Source organism: Eleginops maclovinus, chromosome 3 (genome assembly GCF_036324505.1).
Source record: "Eleginops maclovinus isolate JMC-PN-2008 ecotype Puerto Natales chromosome 3, JC_Emac_rtc_rv5, whole genome shotgun sequence".
In the NCBI taxonomy this organism is placed as follows: Eukaryota; Metazoa; Chordata; class Actinopteri; order Perciformes; family Eleginopidae; genus Eleginops; species Eleginops maclovinus.
This window is the reverse complement of record NC_086351.1, coordinates 1,257,871-1,282,412: the sequence shown is the minus strand read 5'-3', so window position 1 is coordinate 1,282,412 and position 24,542 is coordinate 1,257,871. Positions and strand designations below refer to the sequence as shown.

The 24,542-nt window shown below is 42.5% G+C and overlaps 1 protein-coding gene across 9 annotated transcripts in view; it reads right to left on the bottom strand.

Annotated features, from left to right (window-relative positions):
* The window catches only part of mef2d (myocyte enhancer factor 2d), a 106,382-nt gene that overhangs the window by 45,398 nt on the left and 36,442 nt on the right, over nt 1–24,542 (bottom strand). For all 9 annotated transcript variants that reach the window (XM_063880073.1, XM_063880078.1, XM_063880079.1 and 6 more), the window contains exons 2-3: nt 19,584–19,952; nt 10,013–10,216 (exon numbers count right to left, since the gene is read on the bottom strand). In XM_063880073.1, coding sequence (XP_063736143.1) covers nt 10,013–10,216; nt 19,584–19,637 — 258 coding nt within the window. In that variant the 5' untranslated portion in view covers nt 19,638–19,952. The remainder of the gene's footprint in view (nt 1–10,012; nt 10,217–19,583; nt 19,953–24,542) is intronic.

Below are 24,542 nucleotides of genomic sequence, written 5' to 3'. Positions count from 1 at the left end.
TTTGATATGAATCTCATTAAAAGTGGAAGCGATTATAATTGTTATCATGGCCGTGTCAAAGAGGCGTTTTATCTTCCCACAGAAACGGGTTATTAGACACATTTGTTCCGACACGCAGACAGTCAGTCGCCTGATTCAGCTGTTCAGTCTCTGCAGAACAAGTCAGCGCTCTGATCTGCAGCTTGATGCAAATTTTAAGCGCAGCAGCAGCCGCCGCCACCACACGCTTTGTTGTGCAACATTTCATGGCAAAAAGAAACCACTGCTATGTGTGTGCTCTGACCTAAAAAAAAAAGGGGGAGAGAACAAAGGGAACCATGGGAACAAATAATAAAAATGAAAACAGCATGACAACAATCACATGTCGTGGCAAAAGGCTATGTTGGTGCATGGGTCACACGTGTACTTGTGTGGACCATCATTCAGGTGTAGGGCCTGGAAGGTCAAAAGAGGGCCTGACAACAGGAGTATGGTTCATGCTAAAAAGAAAAGACTATGGCAAATCAACTTAAGTAAGGGTAATTTGGCTCTAACACACGTACGGTTCATAAAAAGGCAAACACTCATGCAGGTCTCTGAAAGGACACAAACTCTGCATGATAATCAGACTCGCCATCTGCCACCCTGAACTCCCTCACTCTCACTTACACACTGGAGCATCCTAACCCATCGTTAGCTTTGTATGCTAACCGTGAAGTGCAAAATAACCCAAAATGGAATAAAGGTAAATGGTCCATTCAAGAGGAGGTTGTCAAATTCCTACACTGTCCTTACTTCACAAAAATGTCATCTCTCTCAAGGTCTAAAAAGGATATTTTGCACACGGCCCGCTTCTTTCTTACCCTCTCTGTTCTTGTATGCACACACACTGACTTGATTTAGTTTCTCATGTGAACACAACTGATATTTGCAAACATTAAAGAGGCCCGATTATGTTTCTGTGTAGTTTTCCCTCTCCTGTAGTGTGTTACATAGGTTCGTGTGCATGTAAATGGTCTGCAAAGGCTAAAATCCCCCCAGAAGGAGCTTATCAGGCAGTGTGAGAGAAATAAAGAGCTTTATGAACATTAAAGCATGGAGACATGTCCCAGTAGGGGCACAAAGTACTAATATGAACGTTTAAAGCACACCATCTTTGCCCTGTCTCTCTCAAATTCTAATTAAAAGAAGCTGTATAACATTATGTAATTGAAGGAAAGGAGCTGAACATGACAGATGGATAAAAATAACATCACTGTACTGTGCGTAACAGTGTGTGAATGTGTGTCAAATGATGAGTCGGTGTGTCTGTCCTTCGTTTCACTGCTGCAATAGTGTGTGTTAAATAACATGCTCTCTAACACACACACACACACACACACACACACACACACACACACACACACACACTGATCAGCTTGTCTCTCAGTCAGTCAGCCATCTGTTCACCTGTCCGCCGCCTCTCTCTTTCTCTCTCTCTTCATTGTGTTGCCAGGGTAAGAAAAGCCTGCAGAGCGCCACGCCGGCCTCTGAGTGGCTGAAGCTGCTCACAAGCCCCGCCCCCTCCTCCCTCCCTCACCTCGCTTCCTCCCCCTCTGGCTCCCTCGCTTGCTCGCCCACCCGCCTGTCCACCCGACCTCTGTTTCCATCTCTCCATGAAACTCTCTCTTATCTCGCGGCCCACCACCTTTTTCTCACACACACACACACACACACACACACACACACACACACACACACACACACACACACACACACACACACACACACTTAATATCTCTCCTCTGTTTTTCCGTAATGTCTCCGAGTCTCCCTGGTCGCCCATTTCCTCTCATCCTCCTTCATCTCATGCTCTCTCTTTTCTCTTGACCCGTTCCCAGAGCTTTCTCATCGTATGTTTTCTCCCTCCTTCGGTTATAAAACCACCATGCTCAGAACTGCATCGTCTGATATCAAAACACATTACATTTCATTTGGACGCTTTTATCCAAAGTGACTTCCAATAAGTGCCTAAACGATAAAGATTGAAACTCCGAACAAAAAGGAAAGGTCCGATATATTCACCTCTAACAAGTCCTACCATCTAAGTGCTGGTGAATGAGTTGCATGGCCTAAATTAACTGGGTTTTTTTGCACCTAATTATTTACTTATCTTAATTAAAAAGCCTTATTCTGCTCTCTTTCAGGTACATATTTGTATTTTGTGGCCCTACTGTGACCTGTTTACATGCTTTAATGTTCAGAAAGGTCAGGGTTTAATATAGAACTGAACTGCAAGGACTTAGGTTTGAAGTAAAGCCAATAAATAAGTCACACTGTAATCAGTTCTATCTTTTTATAATAACTGGTTTTGCTCCACCAGCATGCTTCTTCCTTTATATTCTGACTGGTTCTGAGTGTTTACCAATCCCTGCTCATACGGCCATTGCTCCCGCAGCTCTGGCTGGACTTATTTATTCATGAGGTTAATGGACGGGCTCCTGCTGGCTCCTCTGGGCCCCGGGACGATATGCTTGGCTATGGCTAAGCGAAAGCAGATAGCGCCTTGGCCCGCTGACCGGTCTGTCTGCACTGACGGAGGCTGAACTAAAAACTAAAGAAGAAGTTTCAGAAATAGTTCTCGGTGTGATGGGTGTTCATCATTCAGCCCAGTCTGGAAATGAGTCGGTAATTCATCAATCACGGACTCTCAGAACCTAATATATTTTTAATGGAGTCTCGGCCCCTTCTCATCGTAAGGCTATCAATCATTTTCGCAAGAAGGGTCAAGATTTCAGATCCTATCAGAGCATTCAGGAGTGTGTGGCGCACTACCTTTAAATGCTCATATTCCAAGTGTAAAACCGATCATGTAATCAACAGGTTTACTTTGGATATTCCTGATTTAGGACATGTGGGATAGGCCGGTATTTGCAGGTTTTAGGAGCTCTCTTTGGATCATGCATCTTCATTAGGGGCTTTAAGGCAGTTTGAGGAACACTTTTAAACTTCTTGGACATCGACTGCAACTTTTCAAGCTGGTGTTCGAAGGAACGGAAAAAGAACGTGGTGTTTTCATCGTGAAAAAAAATCCAAAACATTGAGAACGCTTTTTTTTAAGGCTGCATGTAAACGGTAACTGCTAGAGTATTCCTTTTCAAATGCCTCGGTAGGAACACCATCTTTACTGCGACTGTACTGAAGTCAATGTCATCACCACAGGAGTAATTACTGTGAAGTCCTTGACCGTGCAACGCTCCAGAAATACTGCTGTAATGAGGAGGAATCGATCCCAATTAACCCTTCATCTCTGTCGTTAGAGGCGAGGAAAAAGGAACACTCACCTTTGGACCGCAATGACAAGTGTCAATGCAGCGACCGTAAGAGCAGGAATAAAATACTTGACGCCTCTTTACGATCTTAAATGTTTATGGACTGGATCATTTTAGAAGTTGCATCTAAGACGGTTCTCTTTGGTTGATTTAGAGCTCTCGGTTACCGGGTAGATTAATTAGATTGTTATGTTCCTGCTGTCATTTGCTGTCTATATTGTACTGTATAAATACTGTGAGAAATCAGGAGTGCAAATTTCCCCAAATACATACATTTTTTTACTTTGGAATTAACGTTGTTCCTCAATATTGTCAATTATTGAGATTTGAAATCCCTTTAGAAATATTTAGGATGGTTTTCTTAGTGACCCTGAAATTTGGTTTGGTAATTGAATGCTTATTAATTAGAGCTTGAGACTCTTTATCTTTGTGATTCGTAACATAAAATGCTATTTAAATACATCCTATTTCAATCTAGGGGGAGGATGAGGGTGTGAAGCTAAGGAAATAGATCCATTTCTGGATATATTCTTTATTACTTGTTAGGTCTACATGAACACAGTGAATATTAGGTCTTCTAACTCCTACGTCATGTCTTTAAAGGTTGTTTTGTCGGTCTAAAACCTTCAAAAATGACACTTTAAAGCAAAAAAACTGCATTTTTCGTTCCAAAGTATTTTGACTTATTGTTGCAGCTCTACTTGACGCATGGATTTCATTCATTCATTTTGCATGGAAACGTACTTTTACGACTAAGCAATCATCCAAAACGTTGTCTTATTTTATCCAGACACTGATAAGTTGACTATTCGTTGCAGGTCTAGCTCTCAGTGACCTCGTCTTGTCCGGATTAGGAAGGGATTTTAGGAGGTCTTGCAGAGTTTGGACAGCAAAAAGGGATTATCTGCGAGGGAGCGTCTGTATCAGAGGCACCACCCAACCCTAACGCCATTGGGGTAGATGGGAGGTGATCACCATCGATAGGTGTGGTAGCTGCGATCCAGGAGGATCACGGGGTGGCACCCAGAGTCCCTAACCCCCTGCGGTGAGGCTTCTCTGGAGGAGTCTGCGTTGCCTGAATTTTTTTTTTTAAAAAGGGGCTTCCCCCCGTCTCCGCCCCGCGCGCTTTCTTTCGTCGCCGCTCTTTTAGCATTTCGCTCGCTCGTGTTCCCTCTGCCCCACGCTCTCTTTCTCCCCTCGCCCTGATTGGGATCTGCAGTCAAGCGGATTAACACATCCTGGCAGCAGAGGCAGGCTGCCCCCCCCCACACACACACACACACATACACACACACACACACAAAAGAACACACACAGAGTTTTTCAAGCAGCACGTGCATCTAAGAGAGAGGCTGTGTGTGCATATGTATTGCCTCTCAGCCTTGCGATGAAGTGAAGGAATGTTTAACCATGTGATACACACACACACATACACACACACACACGCACACACACACATGCACACACACAAAGTGCTTTTATAAGAATACAGGGACATTACTGCGTGCATGTACAGTAAAATCACGGGGACCATACGCAAACCCTGTGTGTGTGTGTGTGTGTGTGTGTGTGTGTGTGTGTGTGTGTGTGTGTGTGTGCCTGCGTGACTAAATCCACACTTCATAATTTATACTCAAAAGCACTTGCTTGGAGTGACTCACGGAGGCACAGCGGCAAATGGGCACATTTTGTGACTATCCAATTACCATCTGTGTGTGTGTGTGTGTGTGTGTGTGTGTGTGTGTGTGTGTGTGTGTGTGTGTGTGTGTGTGTGTGTGTGTGTGTGTGTGTGTGAGAGAGAGTCTCATATGTGCCACAGCAGATAATCTTTAATAACTATCCTATAATTCTTCCACACTGTCACATCGGCTGTTCCACTCTGAAAGGTCCAATGTCAAGTGTCATGTGAGCCGTCATGCCATCTGAATGCAGGACATGTGACCCGGATAAAAGACGGAGAGGGAGACGGAGAAGGGTAAAAAAAAAAACCTAATACATAAAAATAAATATGGGGATGAAGGAGAATTTAAAAGACAGATCCAACAGTAGCTGGTAATAAAATTAGACAGAAAATAAAACGATACAGCGATACAAAGTTCTGTCACAGTTTTCGCATCGCCTTTAAATGTTAGGTAAGCAATGTTTTACAGTACAGGCCTTTTAAGGAAGCCTTTTCATGTGGAAATGGAGGTTTATAGCAGATATATCAAGTCCAAAACACCTAATAATATCATATGTACTGTACACCTGCATTACACTCTTATTAAACCCATATTACACCCATGGAACACTATAATTACACCCAGATTCAAACAATCTAACACAAATACTACACTGTTATTACATCCACATTACACAATCATCCACCCCTATTAAACCCATATTATTTCCCCTTTATTACACTGTTAGCACACCCACATTGCACCCATGCAACACCAACATTACGCTGTTTTTACACCCATTTCCCACATGAACAGTCTATTAAATGACTGTATCCCCAAGGATTAAAGGGCCATTAAAGGGGTAAACAAGATGCATTTCTGTAGATGTGTTTTGGTATAGTGTTTGCAGTGTGGTACAGCTACTCTCTCACATGCAGGATTTTTAGGAATTTTTCCAGTCTTAGTGATTCAAAATGCCTCTGTAAATGCAAAATATACGGGATTAATGGATAATGTTTGGCTCAGACGACACTAACGCCCGCTTAGCCACCAGGCTCCACATCTGGCAGAGTGACAACTGAGGACAACCGCCTAGAGAAAGACGCTGAACGCCTCGTGGACTACAGAGGGAACTGCTGGGTGGAGGTGGGAGGTAAAGCAGGAAGCTCTCATGTAGGATACACACACACACACACACACACACACACACACACACACACACACACACACACACACACACACACACACACACACACACACACACACACACACACACACACACACACACACACACACACACACACACACACACAGAAGTCAACGCAACGAGAGGCTAACCAGGACTGAATATTGTATGAGGCGTTCTCATGGGCTACTGCAGAGCATGCAAACAGAAAGAGAGGGGTAGACTGATGCACACACACATACACACACACACACACACACACACAAAGACACACACACACACATAAAGAGAGAGAAAGAGACAGAGTGACACACTTGAAAACACAAACACATGTACGCACACAAACAGGGCCAGTGGAGCTTGAGCTGATGTGGCCCCAAGCTCCTGAACGCCCTGACACACACACAAACACACACACACACACACACACACACACACACACACACACACACACACACACACACACACACACACACACACACACACAGACACACACACACACACACACTTAAGAGCCATCTGCAGCTGGAGATATAGCCTACAGAAAGGCTTTACTGCTGACACTCTGAGACAGACAGAAAGAGAGGGAGGGAAAAGGGAGAAATGGTCGTGACCGAATCAGGGTGTTAGGATGAAGGAAGAAGAGGGAGGAAGAGGGAGGGAGGGAGACAGGAAGTGACAGCAAGGAGGGAGAAACGAGGCACCTTCTGCCCACTCAAATCCAAAACTGCATCACCTACACTTTAGTAACATTTCACACCTAATTGGACTTTCTCCGTCATAAACCTCAAGCCGCTTTTCAAAAAGATAGTCCTGGAAACGACTCGTCCGTTTGGACCTCACAGTCTTACCTAAAGCTCATCCTAAGGGAAACCGATGTGAGAATGAAAGCTCTAATTGCAGTGGTGATTATGTTCAAATTAGCCAAATTATTGACACCAGGCAGAGTATATTCAGCCACAAAGTCTTTGCAACGACTCCACCAGAACAGGCCTTTTATTGGAGGTGTAGCGACTAAAATTGAGAAGATATCTAAGATGTTTGGAGAACTCCCAACAGGCTTCCATCGGATGGTCCACTATAGAAAGACCGCACTTCCTAAAGAGGAAGGAGGATCTGTTTCACCAACACTTCAACCATAGCTTTAGAATTTGGATGGTCATTTGTCTAAGACAGGGGGGTCACATACAGAGAAATACTCGAAGGGCTGGGCCGCTCTCTAGAGGTGGGGTATATCGCCTCAGAAGTGAAGCTATCAGTTAGCAAATCAATCAAGTGTTGGTAAATTGATTGATAATTGAATATGTTTGAAGACAGCCTCCATCACAGCTCATCCCTTATAATCAAGTTATTGGTTATTTTATTAAAACTTGAATACTGTGTGATATATATATATATGTTACATATATATTTAAGAAGCACAAAATAAGAGAAGCACGAGCTCCAGGTGTGGGCCTTACTCCGTTATACTTTTTTCATTTGCTGAGGGCCGATTCAAACGGCCGTAGTTTGGACACCCCTGGTCTAAATCATCCTCCGCTCCATCAAAATGACCCTGCGTTTCTGGAAACCTCTCAGTGCAAAGAGTCTATTACATTTGAATGACTTCCACAATCACTTACACTCAAATAAAAATACCCCAAGCCCCTTTTTAAGGAGATAGTCCCTTAACTTAATTTGATTATGTATTTATTTTATGTTGAGTAGTTATATTTAATCAATTGTTGGATTGGAAAACACTTTATCAAAAAACAACCCAATCCTAAATGACATAATATTGAAAACCAGTGCTTGCTACAACTACAGTTTACAATACCAGCAAAGGTTTGACACTGTAAACATTTCCCAAAATGATTGAGACCGAGCACAGTGAACACAGCCACAACACTTCCTGAGTCTTGGCAAAGTACTACCACGAGAACAGCGGGTCTTTGAGGTGTAGGAACTCAATTTAGACCCTGATGTTCTGAAATGTGTGCAGAAAAATGCCAGTTTCTGATGCATACGTCTCTAGAAACATAAACATGGATCCCTGGTTCTTCAAAAAGGTTCCCGAGTTACTCCACACCTCACATCTCAGCTAGTGATTGATTTCGATGTTTCTGGATCGTTTCAGACAACTTGGAAGAGAAGGATGCCTCGAAGCCGCGGTTTGAGGTCAGGGGAGCCTCTCGAGGGTTCAAGAGAAGAATCAAACAATCTCTGAAGCCTCGGGGCTCAAACATCTTTGATAAAAAACTGCCTGAAAAACGGTGAAATACAGCCAATCATTCGGTGTCAGAGTCAACCATTCCTGCAACACTGGAAGGCATCGCTGTGTTTATAAATCAGAAACTGGCAGAGAGGAATGCTTTAAAATCTAGAATGTGCCCTTGTTGGAGTTCCTGGGGAATTACTCCCATTATAAGTTCATTTGACCCTGACTTTAGAAGTGGGAATGATGGTTTTAGTCCAAAATAATAAGGCCAATCAGACAAGATCTCTCAATAAGTAATTCAAAAATCATGCATCGTTGTTTCTAACAATCGTGCTGATGTGGTGACTCAACAGACCTGAACAGAAGCTGACATTTTCCTGCTTTGCCCTTTGGTGTGTATTTGTTGGAATGCGGCGTTAACCCGACCTCTCGACACGCCGATAATGCGTTTGTGACTGGATGATGACAGTGTTTGTGGTTGACTGATCTCGAACAGCGGCAGTGTCAAAAGAAAAACAAGTGAGGAAAAACATCCCGGCTTTAAGTCGCCGCTCCATATGAAGCCTAAGTGCTGCGCTGCTCGCTGAATCATACCCAACAGTCCCGTGTTCAATTCATGAGAGGGCCATTATGTATAATAGGGTCAGCAAGGCATGTGAATGTGCTGCGTGTTCGCCTGACGGGCTCCAGCAGAGCTTTTTCCCACAGGGAGGAAAGACGTGAGGAATATTACCAAAACAAAAAAAGCAAAGCATTCTCGCACCTTCTCCCCCAACCTCACCCCTGACCTCTTTGCTGCTAATATGCATATGAGCAAAGCCACTTTTTATACAACGTTATCGTGAAACAATCGTCTATTTCTTATTAGAAACTCTTGGAAATCAGCGCTAGGTCTTAAGTCTGCACTAAAGGGATCCAGCAGCGTTTCACCCTGTCATTTTCCTGTATTCAATTAAAAGCGAATTGCGGTAAATCACAAAATTCTGACAGTTATTCATTTATTTTATGTTGAGTAGTTATATTTAATTAAATGTTATTTATCTTGTATTAAATGAACAATAAATGTTGTATTATTTATTTTATTTGAATCTGTTTTAATTGTAATATTTTATTTAGTGTTGATTTATTTTGTATTACATTCTTTATGAAATATTTGTTGTATTATTTATTTTTATTTGAAATTCTATTTATGTATTTAATTGTATTATGTATTTATTTTCAATTGTAGGTATTTTTATCGTGAAAACACTCCTCTTTTTATATGAGAATCTCTCAGAAATCAGTGCTTGGTCCAGTAGGAAAAAGAAACAACGTTTGGGGATCAAATCCATGGGAAAATCAATTGCTTTTTAAAGAAATCTGGGTAGTTTTGGGGTAAAAAATAGTTCTCAAATAGCCTTGATAGACTGGGCTACACTTCATTTATTCTGAATAAGGGCTTAGATAGAAGGATGGGATTTGATTAGTTTAGGATGGATCTTACAAGGAGGATTACTACTGTACTGGTGGTACAGCCCAGCAAACACGAGGATAAACAGTAACTAAAATACAGATTGTCCAACTTCCACACTCAGAAAACAACGTCTGTGACTGAAAGCATCCAAAGGGACTGTTTTGTAGTGAAATCGATGTTATATTTAGGCCCGCCCAACGCACCCCTCCCCCCTCCACGCTTTACCTCGATGATGTCGGCGTTGGTCCGGCTCTCGTGTGGCTCGTTGTACTCGGTGTATTTGAGCAGGACTTTGTCCATGTCAGTGCTGGCGTACTGGAACAGCTTGTTGGAGTGGTTGAAGATGATCAGGGCGATCTCGCAGTCGCACAGGACGCTCAGCTCGTACGCCTTCTTCATCAGACCGAACTTCCTCTTGGTGAACGTCACCTGGAGATTAAAAAGAGACATTTTGATTCACAGAAATGCTTGATTGTCATATCGGTGACAAATTCGCTGCATAAAAATCCATGTTTTCCTTTAAAGATCAAAAGTGAATGCTTTCTCGTGCACCTTATCCTGTCCAAACCTTTAATTTGGGGAAACTGAACAGGAGGAATAGTTGTGAAGATGAATCGTATCTTCTGGGGGGATTTTAGGGTGCAAATGTTGCCAGTTCAAGTCCCGATCGGACCAACAACATACGTGTGTGATGGTTCTGTGTGTATTCATCAAACTGAATTTAATAAAGGGTCATCTTCTTCTCCAGATGGAAACATGACAAATTAGAGGTTCATTTGAGTTTTAAAATATACTGCAAAAGACTGGATTTAAATAAAGGGTTTGACATCATGAGAAATGAGTACTGCAGGAATGCCCTCGGCACAATTAGCTTAGCTTAGCACGAATAGTAGAAACAGGGGGGAACAGCGAGCCTGGCTCTCTATCCAAAGGCTAGGCTGCTAACCAACAGCTCTGACGCTTACTGGTTATTCTCTGTAATCCGGAATAAAAACGTAACAATAAAAAGGATAATTTGCAGTTTTATGGTTTGATGTTTTTCTCACTTGTTAAATTAACTGCTGATAATCTTCATTAAAATCAGAGGATGTTTTGCATTTTTACAGCATAAATCCCTGTTTCTGAGATCGAAACGGGATTGATTGTATGAAAGTACAGTGTGCTTTAGGAAACAGACTTCTAGACAGAGTGTCTAAACATGCTCTCTTTCAAGTACTCCGTTTGTAGTTCACACACACACACACACACACACACACACACACACACACACACACACACACTCCAACACACAGCTTTTCTCCCGTCACACTCATTCCCTTCGCCGTTTTCACACTCTCTTATGCTCTTTTCCATGCTCTCTTTCTATGTCACACACTCTCTCCTGCTCTCTTTTCCACACTCTCCTTCTGTCACACGTTATTTCTCACACACGCACAAACACACACGTCGAAGCCCCCGTCGTTTGTGAACAAGCAGGAGTGGGAGTGTTGCTGAGGCACAGGGTCCCTTGTCGTCTCCATGTTGGCTTTAGAAGCGCTTCCCAGCGATAACCAACTGGTATTTACCATCCAGGGAGATTTGGCTTTGTTTGGATTAAACACTCAGTATTGCTCAAACACGCACACACATACACACACATACACACACACACACAGAAGGAGAGGGAGAGGATTAAGAGATGCGGAGAAGGAGAGGCTTCAGGTTCAGACACAATATCTGGTGTTTGATATGGCAGCGATGCAGATACCGAGCGTGTACACAGATGGGATGCAGGAATTATCTGAAGGTCTAACGAGAGGTTTAAAGCATGCTGCTGTTCAGGGCGCGCCCACGGGTGACAGACACATTTTCCTTTAGGTAAAACACCTGCTGTGACCTCACTGAGCAGTGGGCGGGAGCTGCGGTGCAGCATCCCTGGTGGTTTCTGCACTAAAGAGATCCAGGAGCATTTCACTCTGTAAGTCGACATTTTTAAAGGTGTAGAAACGGCTAACACTTTCAAGGTTTGATTTTCCTGTGTTCAATTAAAAGCTTAATTCAGACACCTCCAACCTTCGGAAAGGTATGTTAGTGCAGACACACTAAAAGTGAACTAAATGTAGTTTATTATTTATTTATTCATGTACATCAATTTGTATTTATCTTATTGAATTCTATTCATGTATTTAATTTGATTATGTATTATTTTGCTGTTATTGTATTTATTTTCAATTGTATAAATTCTTTTCAGTATTTTGTGTCATTGATTTGTATTTATGTTATTTTATTTTGTATTTAATTTATGCATTTATTTGATCTGTTATTGTATTTATTATTTTGCATTTATTTGATTTCATAGTTTTTCATTTAATTTGATTTTGTGTTTTTATATTTAATGAAATGAAATTTATTTGGTTTTATTTTATTTAACCAAACAATACTGCATGGGTGTAGTTTTCCTTTCATTTTATAATCACCTATATAATATTTAATAATGTCTATTAATGACAAACAGCCGTCCTGTAATAACGCTGCCCCACGATGCAGTGTGACACACTGGCATCAGACTGATGAGTGCTCTGCTCTGATTGGCTGGTTTCAACTGAGGGTGAAATGAATTGAATAAGGAAAGAGGAAGAGATAGAGGGGGGAGATAAGAATGAGAAACGGGGGAGGATGAAAGTGAGACCTTCAATCTCTCCTTCTTTCTGTCTCACAATCTCTCCCTCCTTTTTCCTCCCTCACCTCCTTTTCTCTTTTTTCCACATCCTCCCCCCCGCCTCCTCTCGCGCTCACTCATTGCTTCCTGCTGCCACAAATCAAATTATATCGGGGTCGTATCCATGGGCAACCGCCTCCCCTCTCTGCCTCCCCCTGTTTCCCACCTCATCACTGCTACCATCACCTCACCTCTCACACTCCCTCCCTCCCCCCTTCCCCCTCTTCTTCCATCTTTATCTCTCTTCCTATCTACACACCCCCCCTCCTGCCTCCCTCTGAGCAGATGAAGTGGCGTTGGATAGAGAGGAAATCACGTCTGTGCGGCAGGTGATGAAGAGACGAGAAACAACAACTGCAAGATGCACGACTTATATTAGACCCTTCATTTCATTTGCAATATGGACCCGTGCAATATCCAGAATGCTATAGGTGCAATATTTAATAAAAATATCAAGTATATAAAGTACAAAAGTCCCGGTATTCTACAGACTTGATAAGAAATCCTTGTTTGTTAGAGTTTCCTTTAAAGATAAAAAAGGTCTCACTTCCGGTCAAAATAAGCCCCGCCCACTTTCAGGTGAAACTCCTGCATCAGAGCGAAGCTGAAATAATAGTGTCTTCACGTCTTAAAGCTGCTGAGTCATATATCGCACCTCCAACAACAAGTAAATCCAGAGCTCCGGTTCCTTTACTTCCTCTCCAGAAAAAAGGAGAGTAAAGAAAGGATCAGAAATCTCAGTCTCAGTGTCAGCCTGCTGCCTGCCACTCGTCCCCCGCAGACCCACCGGACATCCATCCCTATTTATTCTCCGTAAGCTGTCTCTGCCGTCTGACCAGACACCTGACCCCACCTCCATATCTCTGGACTCAGTAAACCCTTTCTGACCAACAGAGAGATTGTTTCCTGACATCACTTTAACATTTCAGGGGAGTTTGTTTACATTTTCAAACAGTGCTGTTGTTAGTTCTTATGTGGTACGCAAAGTTTGCACAATAAATTACTATTATTATTTACATTCTGCATTATGTATTCTGATTCCTTCAACATTTAAGGCTCATGAGGGCCCCACTGATCAGGGTTTTTTTTTGTGGAGCCAAAACATATAAATGTAAATACATTTCCAATCGTTGAAAAAATACCGTGATAAATAAAAATAACCAATCTGATCATCCTATATTATTAATATTATATAAATAAAAATATACATTTTCTAATTAAAATACAATAACATAACTGATTTACTATTATTATTATTATCATTGTTGTTATTATTATTATTATTATTATTATTATTATTATTATTATTATCATTATTATTATTATTATTATTATTATTATTATCATTATAATTATTATTATTATTATTATTATTATTATTATAATTATTATTATTGTTTGTATTTGTCTTCATTAAATTAAGGACCATACATCTCTAGAGAGAGTGCACCCTCCCTAACAAATGATAAGGTCACCAGCAGCGTCTCCAAGCATCTCAATAAAAACACCTGTTTTCCTTCTTTTCTTGAGAAAGGGGACGCTTTGTGTTTCTACCCCCCCCTGTTCAGCACAAAGGAAAAACAGGCTGGAGGTAATTGACATTAGGAAGCCAGGTAACCAATGGCAACTGTAGAATAAGACATCTTCAGTGAGGAGAGACAGAAAGAGAGAGAGAGACAGAAAGAGAGGGACAGAAAGAGAGAGACAGAAAGAGAGAGAGAGACAGAGAGAGAGAGAGATAGAAAGAGAGAGAGACAGAGAGAGAGAGAGAGAGAAAGAGAGAGAGAGACAGAAAGAGAGAGACAGAAAGAGAGAGACAGAAAGAGAGAGAGAGACAGAAAGAGAGAGAGATAGAAAGAGAGAGACAGAGAGACAGAAAGAGAGAGAGAGAGAGACAGAAAGAGAGAGAGAGACAGAAAGAGAGAGAGAGACAGAGAGAGAGAGACAGAAAGAGAAGAGAGACAGAAAGAGAGGGACAGAAAGAGAGCGACAGAAAGAGAGACAGAAAGAGAGAGAGACAGAGAGAGACAGAGAGACAGAAAGAGAGAGAGAGACAGAAAGACAGAGAGACAGAAAGAGAGAGACAGAAAGAGAGAGAGAGACAGAAAGAGAGAGAGACAGAGAGAGAGAGAGAGACAGAAAGAGAGAGAGACAGAAAGAGAGAGACAGAAAGAGAGACAGAAAGAGAGAGACAGAAAGAGAGAGAGAGAAAGAGAGAGAGAGAGAGAGGGAGACAGAGAGAGAGAGAGAGAAAAAGAGGGAGAGAGAGGGAGACAGAGAGAGAGAGAGACAGAAAGTAAGAGGGCCACTGGTGTGTGTGTGTGTGTGTGTGTGTGTGTGTGTGTGTGTGTGTGTGTGTGTGTGTGTGTGTGTGTGTGTGTGTGTGTGTGTGTGTGTGTGGCAGATGGATGAGACCGTAACCTCCTCTCGCTGCTTCCTGTAGCTCAGACCTCTCTTTCACTAACAGGAACGCACCACACTTGAGTAACAACACACACTTCTTCTGGATATGTTCGTAGTTTCAAAGCGCTCTGAGTGAAGGTGCCGGCTTTAGTACTTCAAGATCCACACTAGTTTTACTTCTAAAACTGGCTTTTTAACCTCGTTAATTTACGTAGTGTGACAGCTTAATCTTCCCCGTGCATTTCAACATAGTCGTCAACATAAGGTCCTTTCAGCCGTCTGTTTTCTCCCAGCTGGGGGAGGTTCAAACTGGTTCATGATGGACATAAGACTCAGAAAATATGTGTTTTTTGCAAAAAATAAAGAATTAATTAAGAAAAAATCAATTTCAAGAAAATCTCAAACTTTTTCCCCTTTGGAATGAATGGGAAACCTACGGAAGAGGGTTAGGGCCACATGGGAATTTCTTTGAGATCTGACGAAAAGGGGTTTTATTTTTTGAGTCCTGAGACTAAAGTCAGAAAAAGAATCAAATTATATCTTGTCTTAATTCTGACTTCAATCCAAACACTGAACTCATGTGGAGCTCACTTTGACTGCTTTATATACTGCTTAAGCTATACTTATACGTATACGCGAGGGAGTGTGGTCGTCTTTCACCCAGAAGGTTGCTGGTTGGATCCCAGTCGACATGTCGATGTGTCGTTGGGTAAGATACTGAACCCCGAGTTTCTCCCGATGGCCAACGGTGTGTGAGTGTGTGTGAGTGTGTGTGAGTGTTAGCTTCCCTAGAGCAAGTGGTGCTGCTCAGTGTGACTGAGGCGTGAATGGATGAATGTAAAGTACGTAAAGAGCTTTGAGGGGTCCAGAAGAGCTGATGAAGAGCTGTATGAGTACAGTTACTTTGCCTCTCCGCAGTCATAAGATTCATGGTGTCTTTCTCGTAAACTGGTTTTCTGCCTGAAGCTACAGGGGTCACGGTGTCAGTGAGTAATCGTCCTTTTCTCTGCTATCTCCGATGTGACACACACCATCCAAAATAATACAAAAATATCTCCTTGCCAACATTTGCCGGTTCTGCTCCTCGTTTTTCTCTTTGTCTCCGTGAGAAATGTGGCATTTGAGATGCTGTCATGATTCCAGCCGGGGCCCACACTCTGTTTATTTATCGGAGCTTATGGCAGCCTCTCTGAATCAACACGTGGGAGGGTGACGGGGCCGCATGTACTCCAAAAAAAAGAATCTCATTTGATTTTCTTTTCAGAAGCTGCACTGATCATTAGCTACAGCGAGCGTGCAGAAAAGATCCTTTTTATCCCGCCGCCTGAAACTGTGTTCTGCAAACACCCGCTCTATCTCAGGCACTGAGATCACGGGGTACAAAAAACTGTTGCACGGAACAGGCCCTGAATTCAAAATGTTAATTAAGTAAAAGTACCCAAACAACTCGTTACGCAGAATGACGTAATTCAGAATAATATTTATTATAAAGCTAGATTATAACTGTTGACGTCATGAGTTTTATTTTGAAATGTTTTCCCTCTTTGTGCCGAGTTCTACTTCCTGTCCTTTAGTTTCCCCAGTGATTGAGTTCACCTGTTTCTGCTTGCCCTCCCAAGCTGTGTCTTGTGTGTTTTCAGTTTCGTCTTCCCCGGTGTTCTCTGTGAGCTCGTCATGGTTTGGTTCCTGTCTCTGTTCCTGGTTTTTCCCTCCTGTGTCTTCCAATTGTTCCTGGTTTGTTTTGGGTTTGCTTGTTACTTTCCCTTTTGTTCCTCCTCGCCTGCTCCTGCAGTTTTTGAGTTTTTGTACCATCTTTAATTTAACCCATTTAGGCTTAAACGCCTCTAAAACCTATGGGCGATTTTAGAAGAACCCCCTAAAACCTGAAGTGTTTCTGGAAATTCAGCTATTGTGTCAACGCCTACTAAATAATGGATTTCTCAGCCTCTGTAGCAGACAGAAACACAATTCAAAAAGGATTTGAGAGCTTACAGCTGTGGCTTTCATGAGTGGCCTTTGCAGGTAAATCGACGTTCACTCCTGGGGTGCGGTTGAAAAAACTCTGTGGATGAGAGCGGTAATTCTCCGTCCTCCACTCGGTTTCCAAACCTTCAAACTCATGGTCATCATCGTCGCCGTCTTCAAACATATGTCTTAACCCTAAATCCCGGTCGATTGGTTCGACGGGTTCAAAGTCGTCAGCAGTAATGTCATCAGCGCTGTGCAGATCGTCAACATCACTACCTTCACTAACTTCAGAATTCCCTCCGCAGTAGACTAAGTCTGCCATGATTGCTCGAATAAAATCCAAACAATGCCACGTGTATATTCTGATGCATTTCATTGACTAAGAGGCCGATAATTAATGCAACAAAAGTACCACAGAGCTCTTGTACCAGAAAAGGACATATCCACTTTCCCGGTTTTAATGGTAGAAATGCGGCAACGCTTTCCCGGCTCCAATGGGTTAATAAAAGCTGGCCTTTTGTTTATATCCCTATATCCAGCCTCCCCAGTTTTGCGTTGCATTAAGCTGCATTTCACCTCCTTTAGTAATGAATGGAAAACTGATGGAAATATGTGAGGAAAATAACAACCAATTAAGTTCAAATGACTTATTTTATTTCTATAAAACATTTATTTTATTAAACTTTTTTTTTCATTCATTTAAACTTCTTTCATTTATAGAAATATTTAGATTATATTTTACATTTTTATTTGAACTTCCTATATTTATAGAATTATTGTTAACATATTCTGTACATAAGTCCACTGAGACAAAGGCATTGATTGATTGATTGATTGATTGATTGATTGATTGATTGATTGATTGATTGATTGATTGATTGATTGATTGATTGATTGATTTTCACATGTTAACTTCCTGTGTGTATTTAAATATTTTATGGTATTTTATCATTTTATTGCACATGCTTACTTTTTATTTTGACATAATAAATAATTGAATTGTTTTATTTAACATGTTTTATTTAAGCCTCAAATCTTGTATAATATTATATATTTTTTGTATAAGTGTTTTTGTTTATATCCATGATTTACTGTATTGGATGTAAATGTTTATTCCCCGTGTTAACTTCCTATAATTCACATTTTTATTATATTTGATCTTTTAATTGCAGATTTTTACTTCCTATGTTTATATGAATATTTTGTATTTCATTTTCTGTTTTGGTTTGACTTCCTTTGTTTACATTTATGTGTTTTAATGTATTTCATTTTTAATATTTTACTGCTAATGTTTACTTTAAGTTTTTAATTTAATTTTATCTTCTAATTTAATTTGTGTCTAAAACGAACCAACTGACACGAAACCAAGTAAATAAAAAGTATCCTGATACTTTGATTCTGAACTTATTTGCATTCCTGCCCTGCTGAAATGCAAAGTGCAGTTGCAGCTCAATAAAGTGCTTTAAATTGCCCCCCCCCCCCCCCGAACCATTTCCTCTGTGATTAAGATCCCCCTCGCTGCTCGTTAATCGTCTGATTGCAGCTCAATGGCTGATCTTTGATTCTGACACTATGACCATGTTTTACCTTTAGTGTCACCTCATCGACACACTGTGTGACACCTGATCCTGCCGCTGGCTCCATTAACCACAGCAGAAATCTTCCTCCCCCCTCCTCCTCCTCCTCCTCCTCCTCCCCCTCCTCCTCCATTACATCCAATTGTTTACCGATGAAAAACAAGCCATCATCCCCCGCTGCCCCCCTGCAGGTGCACTTTGCCGCTGTATGGAAATGCAACCTGCTCAGATGGATGAGGAGAAAAGTGAGGATGATTTTCCAAACCCGGCGGCCGGATCGCTCTCATTCAGACAGACACCTTGTTCCTCTCCTCGCTCTGCTCTTGAAGGTGGGCACGTCAAATCCATTACTCAATCTGCTCAATGGAGTGAAGCCCATTTACCAGTTGACTCATTTAAGATGGATCATTTACCCTTTCATCCTCGCTGACAATGCCACTGATGTAACCGGAGGGACTGGGGCTGTTTTAAGGTGGTATCTCGTAATATGTTTCTACTGCAGGGGAATGAGAAACCCAATGATTAGAGACATATGAGCCTCATAAAGCTCAACGCGGTTCCATTGTGGAGGCAACAGACATCAGGTGTTCATGCTACATGGGACATGAGAAAGCAAAAAGGATCCCTGTGGGAATTTGATAACGCTTTCCGTCAGCTTAATGGGAATTAATCATGGAGGAGTTGATATGATTATACCTGAGCAGGCTGTGTGACGGGGACATTTAAATCATATAGGGAGTTCAAGCCAGTTTAACATCAGATGTATTATGTTTGTAGCTCAAATAAGCATCTCTGTGGTTCCCTTAACAAAGAGCCAATGGGATTTTTAACATGACTTCACGTCACCACCGCTAAGCTAAAGGAGGCTAATGTTGGGCTATAAAGGAACGACAGCACGGTCACATGACTTCACGTCTCCACCGCTAAGCTAAAGGAGGCTAATGTTGGGTGTGATGACGTTTAGTCGTTTCATTTAGACTCGTTAGCAACCACCGTTTTTAAATTCCCCAGTGGGGTATCTACTGACGTATTTTATGTCGTAGAACAAAACAGGAACATTTCTTCAGCTTGATATAACTCGTAATCTCGTTACATGTTACTCCCCACACCTGAATACACATCCAGACATCGCTGGTTAACAGCCTCTCACCTGTCTGTTGCGCTCGTCAGTGATCCTCTGGATCTGGATCTTTTTCCTCCCCATGGTTCTGGCAGTGGGAGGGGCGAGGGGGTGTGTCGAGGTCAGAGGTCACGGATGGCTGTCGCTGTATTTCCTTCCTCCTCAAATATATTTCAGTTCGTCCTCTCCGTGCACGCTGGTGTTAGCAGCCGGGTAGAGAGGCTGAGACCCAGTGGATTTAGAAATAAAAAATACAAAAATAAAAAAAACAGGGAGGAGGAGAGGACGTCGGGGTTCGGTGTGCGGCGCCTTCTTCAGATCATGTTCCTGTTTCCAGAGCCAGGTCATCCACACTCAGGCTGATCCTCTGCCCTCCCCTTCACCTCAGCTGGGCAGCTCCTGAAAAACAACACACAGCCATTCATTAATACACAGAGAAATGAGAGGGGGGGGAGTTTGCATACTGTGACCCACTTTAGCTTCTACCAACACTGTGTTTGCGAGGACTCCTCGTACACAACGAGAGAATAAATGATGCAGCAATGCATTCGAGGCGCCGGCGAATCAGAAGCACATTGGGATGGAGAGGTGGTGGTGGGGGTGAGGGGGGGGTTATAGGGCTAGATGCAGAGCAGGAGGCCCTCGGGGGCCAGGGAGGCTGTGCTGTGTCAGCTTCATTAGAGGCATCACCGCCACATCACTGATCCGCTGGTCGCCCGCAGCACCCCGCAGCCCGGCCTGACACGCCGAATGTGTTTCCCCCGATCGAAAGGCAGAGCAGCGAGGGGGGACTGTGAACGCCACATATTTTCAGAAACACCGTCATCTTCGGGGCTAATTTATGACAGGAAACAGGTCTGACTCTGTGATCTGTGTCAATAAAAGCCCCAGGAGGTGCACTGGACGTTGAAGCAAAACGACAGTACTTCATCTTCTGTGACGTCATCGGGCTCAAAACAATGTTTTCCCATTGACTTACACAGGGAAAGAGACGTCTGTAAATCAGCGGATCTTTTTATTTTTGGAACTCAATCAACTACCCAGGATGTCCAACAACATCAACCATGTTCTGAGCAATGCATATAACTTGTTAGCATCACATCGGAGGTGCAGGCTTCAATGAAGTTGGACCAAAGCACTCATTTGTGCACCAGTCAATCCTCAAGGTAAATACAGAGTTCAATCCGAGGTCAAATGTGCGCTAGAGGGTCTTGATTAGCGTTTCTCTTCAGTGATGTGATGATGTTCATTTTTCTTTTCCTTATATCGTGTCTTAATATTTGTTCCTGCTGTGATGCAAGAACTATTTAAGACTTGATATGAAATCAAAGTATTATCGTATCGTGTAATCTGCGCTGATTTATGACCGGGAACAGGTTTGACTCTGTGATCTGTGTCGATAAACGCAGGGCAGTGCGACTGTTGACACTGGGAGGGAAATGACTCCACATTCAATCAAACAAAACATCCAAAACACATGTCCTCGATCAGGATACTCATTAAGACACCTATTAGCAATAGCGTTAGCATTGGCTGTTATTCCTGGCCTCCTTACACACACACATATTTACACACTAATGCTACATAAACACACTTCCATTTCAATTCAATTCCAGGACAAGAGGGTATTTTAAAAGACTCATTCCTAGCAAAAAGAGGAATTTACTCAAGTCAAGCATGAGTGGGCAGATTCTCTCCGATGAAACTCTGCATTTAAAGAGATGCCGATTCAGGGACACTGATAACATTATTATTACCATAATATAAAAGCTGAACACTGACCTAATTCCATGCAACACGGGGGAAATAGGAAGAGTGTAAGCTGTGTCTAATTCAGCCGTGCATCTAACTGACCATGAAATACAGGGCGGTCTACGATACGCTGCAACGCATGATCAGAAACACAGGATTGAGAGAGAGAGAGAGAGAGAGAGAGAGAGAGAGAGAGAGAGAGAAAAGCCCAGAGTGTTTCTGCAAATTCATGCAGACTCATGAATGAATGAGAAGGCAGCAGTAGACCAGGAATGGCAGCAGAGGCGAGGACCGTTTTAGGCCCCGTTTCCTACTATTTGCGGTTCAGCTTTTAAAAATAGCGCGCTATATATATAATATACACACACACACACACACACACACACATACAGACTGTGTGTACACACTGCGCAGCGTGCACACACCACATGACAGAGGGAGCACAGTGGCGGCAGTGTGCAGAGCTGAAGCATCTGGAGACGAGTGCAGACACAACACAGGCTCTCCAGCATTGTTTGCATTCCCCGTACCTGCAGAAGGAGAACATAAACGCCCTCTACTTACATCCATTCTTCTGAACCAAAGAATGCAAAATTGTCCGTCATGAGACTGACATTCCCTTTGTGCAGCTTTAAGCGCCGCACAGCACGCTCGTTTAGAGTGGATGCAAAGGGCTTCTGCTTTGGCGATGAGTTGCTTATGAATTATGGAAGAGCGTTGAGAGCCTGGTTTCCACTTGGAAAGTCTAGCTGCAGGAACTGAATGTACAAAGCATTGGCAAACATCTTTCTAATATCTGCTTCCAGCTCCTTCAGCACAATCATTTTCAAAAAAGAAATCCATGTTTGACTCCTCTGCTTCTCTTCATCTCTTTCAGTTCTGACAGGCAGAGATTTAATAAGCGAGAGCAGTGAAGCGTACAGTGGATCACCTCATTAGTGTACTTTTTGAAAAGAGTAGGTGTTACCAATATGTTTTAACATTCGTTCTTGTCATTGGGCAGAGTAAAGAGGTGTTGGTAACATAGCTTCCTCTCTCCGTCCTTCGTTAGCCTCTGAAAGCCAGCAGTGAAGTTCAAAGCAGTGCGCCGAGGGATTTGTCTTTAGGTTGTGGGCTGATCACACATGAAAAGGCGGCTTTATCTGCCCGCCAGTGGTCAAATCTCAACCTTTTACCCTTCATGCTGCCGGAGCTCGCTTCCCATGTCTGATGTCAGGCCGAATCTCTGCTCTCACACGGGAAGCAGGAGGCCTGGAGTGTGTCTGCTGCCTCGATGAGCAGCGGGGAGCGACAGGCCGGCTCTGGACAATGAAAAGATTAACGCTGATAATTAGGAATCTACAGCAGACCCAGATAAGAACCCTGGGGAACGCCCCCAAACAAGCGGCTTATTTCACAAGGGGCCAGTGACAAGCTCCTCTTCTGCAATTTTCAGAAGAGTTGGACTCGGGGAGTGAGGACATAAAAGGCACACATTGGAGCAAAGAGCTTCTAAAGAAACTGTTCAGCTGCTTCATTTACTACGTTCTAAGAACAGATGCTGGGATATTACAGCCGGGAAGACTTGGATATGTCTTCATCCCTGTGGACTCACTTGGAAAGTCTTCTTGATAAATCTCAGCGATGCTTCGTCATTGTAGAATACCTCCATGCAAATTTCATTGAGCTAGTAAAACCAAGCATCTAGTCAGGTATTTGCAGATCAATTTAAGGAAAGTATCTGTATTGAATTGCTTTAAGAGTTGTCAAGATATTGGGATATTGTTTTATGGACGAGAATTGACCTAAGACTGAGACATATTAGCATTAAAGCTTGTAGGGGATTCCCCTTTCCTGTAGTGTGTTATATATGTTTGTGTGCATGTAAATGGTCGGCAAAGGCTCCAAAGTTCCCAAAATACGGGACCCTTTAAATGTTTTTAGATTGTGCTGTAGAAAAGACGAATCAAACGTATTGTTTTCAGCGTAAAACCTACAAATCAGAACAAAATAAAGCGTCTTAATGGAGCTTAAGAAAGGTAAATGAGAATGAAGCAGACAGACTATCAGCTCCAGAGAGGGCACACCAGGTCAAAGCCTCAGAGAAACCTCACATAAGGAAAGGATGGTTAGAAGAAGTTGCATCGCATCATTATCCCTGACATCTGTTGCTATAACATTTCAAAGCACCAGTGTTTCATTCCAACGATGTGGGTGGAAAACCACGAGCAGAGAGGGCAATATTAAGTATTTGAAATGTATTCATGGAGAGAGTGTTTAGAAACAGAGTGGCTGCATCTGGAAGCTTCCCAGTACAGCTACAGTCTCCTATTGTTGGGTGAATAAGAAGCCTCCCTCCGGGCGATCGGGGGTTAAGTGACTTGCTAAAGGGCACGTCACGCAGATTTTCCCAGCCGAGACGAAGGGTTTGTGAACCGGTGACCTTCCTCCTGACAACCTGCCTGGCTCTGCTGTCCTCAAGGCTCACACTGCCCTCAATATTACTGATACATCGCCACCTATGTTTCTGCCAAGAGCTGTGTGTGTGTGTGTGTGTGTGTGTGTGTGTGTGTGTGTGTGTGTGTGTGTGTGTGTGTGTGTGTGTGTGTGTGTGTGTGTGTGTGTGTGTGTGTGTGTGTGTGTGTGTGTGTCAGCGGCTGCAGGGCTGTGACTGAGTCATGACACAGAAAAACACAAACCTCCCAAACGCAGCGAGGAGACTTCTGTGTTTGGGTCGGACGGCTTTAATGTGTGACGTAATGACGGTGAGGCAACGAGGCCTGACTGACAGTGCAGTATGTGGGTCAGATTCAGGAGATAATTAGAGCAGAACTAAATCTGAAAGCCTGGAATAAAATACATTTGCACGTTGCTGTAGAGCAGGGGTTTTACATTTCTGACACCGTGGTCTTCTTCACACAATAGCTCCGCTTTAACCACCCGATCTTTAGCCCAAAAAAGACACATTTGCACCATTAAAAGGTATGCCAAATTAGCCATTAGCACTGCCTGACATGAGGATTCTCAGGCGTATGTGCAAATATGAGAAGCCTCATTTTTCTGTACCTTTTCTATCATTTCTATAAGGTTTAACATAGATTTACTGAGTCATGACTCGAAGAAGGAGTATAAATAACTCCTTTTAAAGCATTAGATTCAAGCAAATATGAGAGGCATCTTTCCTATCATTTCTAAAGGGTTTAAGGGACGGATTTGAATGAGTTATAACTCAGAGAAGGACTATGAATAACCTCTGAA